The sequence below is a fragment of the Carlito syrichta genome, unplaced genomic scaffold, assembly GCF_000164805.1.
Source record: "Carlito syrichta isolate Samal-C Ts95f unplaced genomic scaffold, Tarsius_syrichta-2.0.1 Scaffold309784, whole genome shotgun sequence".
Taxonomy (NCBI): Eukaryota; Metazoa; Chordata; class Mammalia; order Primates; family Tarsiidae; genus Carlito; species Carlito syrichta.
The window spans coordinates 1,096,960-1,104,914 of NW_007253880.1; the positions used below are offsets into that span (position 1 = coordinate 1,096,960).

A 7,955-nucleotide genomic window follows, 5' to 3' on the forward strand; every position below is an offset into this window, starting at 1 on the left:
CCCTGGGAGCTGGCTTTGCCCTCGCATTTAGATGCGGTGTATCTCAGGGCAACCATGCTGCGCGTGCTGGCACGCCTGGAGTCTGTTCATTATGAATCTTTAATGAGCTCGTCACACATTTCATGTCTGCTTTAGCCGAAGGCCATTTCCTACAGTTTCCTGACACTTTTCTAGCGAGGGGAACGCATCAGAATGAAGACTGAATATCTCTTTTGGGAGGGAGGGTGGTGGCCAGCAGGTCCTGCAAATAGAGTCTTTCAACAAAACAAGAAGGCGAGCAGCCTTATGGGGTATCAGGGCGCTTGCTCTCCTCACTGGGAAAAGACCAGACAGACAGGATGTACAATGTGCTTTCCGTTAGTGTAAAAAAAGAAAAAAATCAAAGGATTGTCTTTTTCTTTGTAATCACATGTTGGAGTTCTTCTCTCATCTCATTGTTTCTGTCTACAGTGGAATTGGCAGATGTTTGTGGCAAGAAGGCACAGGAAGATTTTTTAAAATTTCCCAAATAGCCTAGAGGAGAATGTTCACAATTTCAGTTGCCTTTACATTTTATTTTCTTCTGAGTCAACTTGAGACATTGCAACTTTGGTTTTTTTCTTGAAAAGTTGTTTAGAGTTTGAAGTGCACTATACCCGTAGACAAGTGTGATTTCTACTTGGAATTCAGAAACAGACAATATGCTTCTGATTATTAATGCATTTATCATTGAAGCTGGGGCCTTTTTCATCTAATGCCAACCCACTTACGGTGCTAGAATCGTCAAGTCACTTTGAGGAACATGTTTCTAGCAATAATAGAAGACAAACCTCCCTTGCACAATGTGGGTTTTCTTTTTTGTTTGGACAGTACTGTGTCGAGTCCTTAAAACAGTGTGATGAATCAGTGTAGGCAACACAAAAACAATTCCACAGCAAAGAAAAGTTCCTAATGAATATGACTCTGAGATTCTCTTTGACCCATATGGTTTTTGATACCCAGTATTACATTATGGCAAAGAGACTTTAGAAAGAAGTGGATATGACTAAGATTCACTTAACAACAACAAAAAAGCACTCAGTGAATCTCCTGGGCCCCTGTGTGTTCTAGATGTCTCTGTGATTGGCTACTCTGAACACCACAGGGCAGTGGCGGTGTTCACTGGCTCAGAAAAGCCGATTCACACTTTGTCCATCTTTTGAGTGTGGCTCTTTCTTGAATGATACAAGTTCATGGATCTTTTCTTCTCGTGGCTTAGAGTACCTGCTAATGTGTTTGGAAATCATACATTTTGAGCCGGGCTCAGTGGCTCAGCCTGTAATCCCACGCCTTTGGGAGGCTGAGGTGAGTGGATTGCCTGAGCCCGCAGGTTCAAGACCCGCCTGGGCAGTGAGACCTCATCTCTACAATAAATCAAAAAATCAGCCGGGCGTGGTAGCGCACGCCTGTAGTTCCGACTACTTATAAGGCTGAGGAAGGATCACCGGAGTCCAGCAGGTCGAGGCTGCGGTGGCCGGGAGCGGCCACTGCACTCCAGTCTGGGCGACAGAGTGAGACTCCAACTCAAAAAAAAAAAAAGAAAAAAAAAGAAAAGAAAATCATACATTTCAAAAAGGCCCTAAAGAAAACTGTGACTTTTCAGTACCACGAATCTTTTGTAAACAGAATAGTAAATATTTTTCTTTGAAAATAGTCTTTCCTGGAAGGGAATTTGTTTCTTCAAAACTCCTACAAGGGCAGATATTCTAAGGCAAATATAATTACTATTGAAACTAATGGTACATGATTACTTAAATAGTTATTAAAACATAGATACCATATTCATTGTTTTTGTAAATGAGTGTTTAACACATCAAAAAAGTGGAATGCAAACAGAGGTGTAAAGAAAAAGAAATCAATAATAACCCCATCAGTGATGCTGGAGATGAACTCTGCTGTAAACAAGCCAACACTGTTAGCCCTGAGAAGAGACTGTGGTGCCAGATACATATGTGGGCATATAGCACTGCAAAACCACCTTTTAATTGATGAGCTTCTCAAAATGTGCTTCTTTTTTTTTTTTGATTCGAGGTCTTGCTATGTTGCCCAGGCTGGAGTGCAGTGGCACGATCATGCCTCACCATGGCCTCGACCTCCTGAGTAGCTGGGACTACAGGCATGCACTACTATGCTTGGCTACTTTTTTAAAATTTTTTTTGTGGAGATGAGTTCTTGCTATGTTGCCCAGGCTGGTCTTGAAATCCTGGGCTCAAGCAGTCCTCCACCATGGCCTCCCAAAGTGCTGAGATTACAGGCATAAGCCACTGTACCTAGCCAAAATATGTAATTTTCAAACATACTTAACTAGGCATTTGTGAGGGTGACCTCATGGGGGTTTCATTCTCTCCTTGTGCTGCTCCGCTGATGGCCAAGAGTGCTAGATCCAAATCAGTCATGTTCAGGATGAAGAATGGCTATCAAGCCACAGGAGGGCTAGCAAATGAAATGTCTCCCAGTCTGATCCTCCCAATCCTCAAGAGCATATTTCAGGGCATGGCTTAATTAAATACTGAGTAGATAAATCAAGTGGATTTATACTCAATAGGCATTGATAATTCATTAAATCAGATGACTGCACAGTTTAAAGATTCATGGCCAGGAGAGCCTTTTTTGCTTTCTGAAAGAATATAATCAACTTAGTTGGATTTTCCATGGTTTTAAAATTACTTCTTATAAAATTTGGTTATAATTTATTTTCATTTTATTATTTCTTTTTTTTTGAGTCGAAGTCTCACTCTGTCACCTAGGCTGGAGTGCAGTAGCACGCTTACGGCCACCCCAGCGTCGACCTGCTGGGCTCTGGCGATCTATCCGCCTCAGCCTTCCAAGTAGCTGGAACTACAGGCATGTGCTACCATGCCCGGGTAATTTTTGTAGAGACCAGGTCTTGCCAAGTTGCCCGGGCTGGTCTTGAACCCGCAGGTTCAGGCAATCCACTTACCTTGGCCTCCCAAATTGCTGGGATTACAGGCTGAGCCACCAAGCCAGGCCTATAATTTATTTTTAAAAAGATGTCAGTATAGTGTCCACATGAGCATTGTCTTATAAAGTAGCTTCCATAGAAGACCACGGGTTTTCTTAGCATTCTGATATTCATGAATCAGTGTTGGAAATCTATTTATTGATCTATTTTTATGATTTTTAAAAAGAAAGTCTTGTTATATTGCCCAGGCTGGAATACAGTGGCTATGCTTCAGTGTGATCATAGTGCAATATAGCCTCGACCTCCTGGGCTTAAGTAGGCCTCCTGCCTCAGCCTCTTGAGTAGCTGCAACTACAGGCATGTGTCGCCACACCCAACTGGAAATTTACTTTTGAATTGTCTTTACAGTAATTTATAAGCCTCTCATGCAAATGAGGTTAAGAAACATGTAACAAAATTCGTTTTGTTACTTTTAGCCGGCAATTGTTTTATATTATTCTTTTCTAAATTGAAGGATAACATGCCACTAGAAAAGCACATGAGCCAATGGTGTGTAGTTCAATGCATTTTTGTAAGGTTAATAGACCTGTGTGGCCAGTGCCAAAATTAAGAAACAGAGCATTTTCCTGCCTCATTTCTGCTGTCGCCTCCCCCCTCACCACCTTCCATCCTGACCTATGACACTATGGATTAATTTTGAACAAGCAAACCAATTTTTGGTTGCAAAGTGATATTACCCACCATGTTTCCCCATTATTTTCTTAAGACTTGTCTCTCTGACCAGTGGATGTTTATAAAATGGAATCACCTTTAAGAAACTATGATTGGCCACTGTCAAGTGTGGTGAGATCACCTGGGAGGTTTTAGGGAAGTGATATCTGCTAATCTTTTTTAACTCAATAGAAGGGTAGCCTCTTGTCATATTTTAGAATTACTTTAAGGACAGATTGATTTCTCGACATTGATTGATGCCATAAACATGTATTTCTTTGCTTTGGTAACTCATCCTCTGTGATGTTTAAGAAGCTCCGTGGCACAGTCTCGGACTCTGGCATCCATTTTTAATAATGTTCTGCCTGCCTGTTTCTTAGTCTTTTTCATGTGTATTTTGAGGAGAAAAAAAATGTAGGAATATTTCTCCTCTCCCATGACTGCATACGTAGCCTTTTTTTGATATTTTGAAATAGACGATCATGAAGAGTTTCTCCAAGCAAAATACACATTTCCCTGTGCGGGTAGCCCAAAGGTTTAAGTAAAAATACAGGATAAGAAAGCACAGGTCACCCCTCAAGTACCTGCAGCTGCTCAGAGGCTCTTGGTACTCCGGTCTGCTTCTCTGAACTGTTTTTGTTTTTTATTAGACTTTATTTTTTTAGAGCAGTCTTAGGTTTACGGGAAAATTGGGTGAAAAATACAGAGAGTTTCCCCTACCCCACAGTTTCTCCTGTTATTAACATAACTTCTTGCGTGAGTGTGGTATATTTGCTACAATTGATGAACCAATATTTGTACTTTTTTTTGTTTTTTGAGTCAGGGTCTTACTCTGTTGCCCAGGCTGGAGTGTAGTATCATGATCACAGTTCATCACAGCTTCAATCTTTTGGATTCAGGGGGTCCTTCCACTTTAGCCTCCAGAGTAGCCAGGACTACAGGTGTGTACCACCACACCTGTCTAATTTTTTACTTTTTGGTAGAGATGACATCTCGCCATGTTGCCCAAACTGGTCTCGAAGTCCTGGGCTCAAGCAATCCTCCCCATATGGCCTCCCAAAGTGCTGGGATTAGAGGCATGAGCTACCACACCCGACCTGTGTGTTATTAACTCAAGTTCATAGTGTCCATTTATACTCACTGTTGGTGTTATACATTCCATGGGTTGTGACGGTGCCTAATGTCATGTGTCCATCATGACAGCATCATACAGAATAGCTCCACTGCGTTGAGAATCCCGTGTCTGCCTGTTCATCTCCCCCACCTCCTCCCTAGCCCCTGGCAACCTCTGCTCTTTTTATCATCTCCATAGTCTTTCCTTTTCTAGAATGCCGCGTAGTTGGAATCATTAGTTTGTTTGTAGCCTTTGCAGACTGGCTTCTTTCCCTTAGCAATGTGCACTTACGGTTCTTACATCTCTCTCTCTATGGCTTGATAGCTCATTTCCCACTGCTGAATAATGCACCAGTTTGTTCACCCATTTGTCTACTGATGCACACCTTGGTTGCTTCCAAGTTTTGATAAGAAGGCTGCTCTAAACATGCTGTTGCAAGCTTCTGTGTAAACATACGTTTCAACTCATTTGGTTACACACCAAGGAGTACAATGACTGAATTGTGTGGTAAGAATATGTTTGGTTTTGTAAGAAACTGCCTGCCTGTCTTCCAACATGACTATACCATTTTGCCTTCCCACCAGCAATGAATGAGTGTTCCTGTGGTTTCATGGACTTTTAGACTCAGTGTACCCCAAATCCCTTGGGACCTAGCCATGTTAACTTGGATCGTGGCTCTTAACTGTCACTTTCCTTCTGAGCATCCAACACAAACTTTCTGTAGAAAAATCCACATGTTGCATATAACATGTACAATTTGTAGCATCAGGGTTCATGGCCTGGAGACCAGGTTGACAATCTCTGCTTTAGCCTCTAAAATATGGAATACTTCGGTCTGAAATTTGAAAGAACAGGAAGTGCTCAGTGAAAACAAGCCCTCTAATCATTCACTGTGTTTGAGTAACAAGAACAATTTTCCTTTTAAAATGGTCTTTTTCTTTAAGAAAGCAAATGTCAGAAAGTCTGGATTAGTGTTAACTTTTGCTTTGAGTGCCCACAACACACAGGGTAAAGCCACTCTTCCTTAATTAGCTGGGGAAAAAGGTCACCAAGAGCAGCATTGAACCATTTATTATACATGAGTTTGTTTTAAAGGGCAGGCTGGAAATTTTGAGTAGGGAGAGAGGAGGAACAAGCAATGAATAATTGTCATTATAAAAAAAGATGTATTTCCAGAGTTCATAGACCAAAAGCTTTGTGTACCCCAGAGTAATTCATTTTATTTTCTTCATATTTAGAGAAAATAAAATACCAGGGAGGTGCCAAAAAATGTATCCACATTTTAAGTGATGTTAAGAGATGCTCCCATCACCAGACGTGTCTGGACACTGGTGGTGACCACTTTGAGCACCTCTTGTAATTGCAGAAGTCAAATGTGACTTGCATTCATCTTATTCAGTATTACAATTTGAATACAATTTTTTCCTTTCTTAAAACGTGTATACATTTTTTTTGGCACCCTCTGTACATTAAATTAGGTGGCCTTTTAAAAAGTCACTCTGAGTGACAGGCCAGCTCGAAAGCATTTGGGAGCAGGAGACTGTGTGGAGTTTATTCTGTGCACAGTCCCCTTTTCAACAGATTAAGTGACTTGGCTCCAGCCACACTTCTAGGCAATAACTAGAAGCTGTACATCCTAACGCTGCCACCATTCTGTCGAAAAGTCAAAAGGCGTAGAGAGAATTTTTAGAAAGAGAGAAAGATGAAATTGAGTACCTGCCACGATATATTGTGTGGAAGGGCATGTCCCTTGGGAATTCCACCATGTGCTTCATGGTGAACACATTTGGCGTGGGAGAGTATGGCCCTGTGTCCAGTTGCTGTTTTCCTTTCCAGTTTCCTGACCATATGAGTTCATCAGAGTTTATAAATGTGTGGTCATTGTGGCTGCTGACCTCTGGGTGTTGACGTAGATTCTTTTTTTTCTTGTGTTTTAAAAACCATTTGTTTGTGAAAATATTTTGACTATGCCGCTATCTGATGTTAAAATTTTTTTTAGGTATGAGGACATTAGAGATCAAGAGCTAAATGTGGCCCCTGGCTCCCCCCTCTGTTCCTTTTAAAAAATTATCCTCACTTTCAGAATCATTGGTGCCCCCTGGTGAGACAATTGGGTAACCACACTCGTTAGTGCGTGAGACACATTCCCCAAGGATGGCTTAGCAATTTTGTTGACAATTAAAAGTAAGTGTAATATATTCTGTCTGATTTTTTTTAAAGAAATTGAGACCAAGAAACGAGCAGCGAGAGAATGAATTGATTATTTCTTTTCTGAGATGTTTATATGAAGAGAAACAAAAGGAACACGTCCATATTGGAGAGCTAAGGCAGGTATGGTGTTGTTGTCTCTTATACCTTGTACCAGGGCGCCATGTGAACAAAGTCTGAAGCATTTGCCAAAGCTCTGAAGCCTCCCTTTGTCCCATATTTAATTTCCATTTGTTGCACATATGGGGAAAACTCTGGAGTGTTAGATTGTGCTTGGAGAAGGTGAGAGACAATTCTGTTTGCATCATGGGGGATGCATCTGCTCTATCAGGGCCCCAGGAATGAAGTTCAAGAGCGAATGCTCCCAAGACGAGCCACTTGGCTTGCAGGGAGCCAGCTCCTGTCCCCTCACCTTTCTCCCTTATAAAATGGGCAGGGCATCCCACTGCTGCCTTAGGAATTGCATGAAGTGCCTTAACGTTTTTGCACTATAAAGGCAACGTGAATTTAAGATGCTAGTATTGCAAATCGGGTCCCATGTTGGCAGGCCTGGTGTATGTGCTATTCAGAACCTTTAATTCCATTTTGCACGCTTGAAGTACAGAGTCCACAGTCTTCTCTAGCTTTTCTCTTTGTGGATCCCAGGTCAGAAGTTGGGGCTACTGATAGCTCTTTTCTGCCCTAAAGATATTCAGGTTAGGCCGGGTACGGTGGCTCAAGTCTATAATTCTAGCACTTTGGGAGGCCGAGGCGAAAGGTTTGCCTGAATCCAGGAGTTCAAGGCCAGCTGTGCAACTTGGCAAGACCTCGTCTCTACAGTAAATCAAAAAATTAACCAGGCGTGGTAGCATGCACCTGTAGTTCAGCTACTAGGAAGGCGGAGGTGGAAGGGTCACCTGAACCCAGCAGGTCGAGGCTGCAGTGGCCGTGAGCGTGCCACTGCACTCCAGCCTGGGTGACAGAGTGAGACTCTGACTCAAA

At 42.1% G+C, this 7,955-nt stretch overlaps 1 protein-coding gene across 5 annotated transcripts in view; it reads left to right on the top strand.

The window, feature by feature from the left end:
• Window positions 1-7,955, top strand: part of TBC1D1 (TBC1 domain family member 1) — a 246,921-nt gene that overhangs the window by 132,912 nt on the left and 106,054 nt on the right. For 4 of the 5 annotated variants that reach the window (XM_021717489.1, XM_021717490.1, XM_021717491.1 and 1 more), the window contains one exon: window positions 6,987-7,097. In XM_021717489.1, the coding sequence (XP_021573164.1) occupies window positions 6,987-7,097 (111 nt within the window). Of the gene's footprint in view, window positions 1-6,986; window positions 7,103-7,955 lie in introns of all 5 variants that reach the window. The other variant, XM_021717493.1, reaches the window with a different exon arrangement.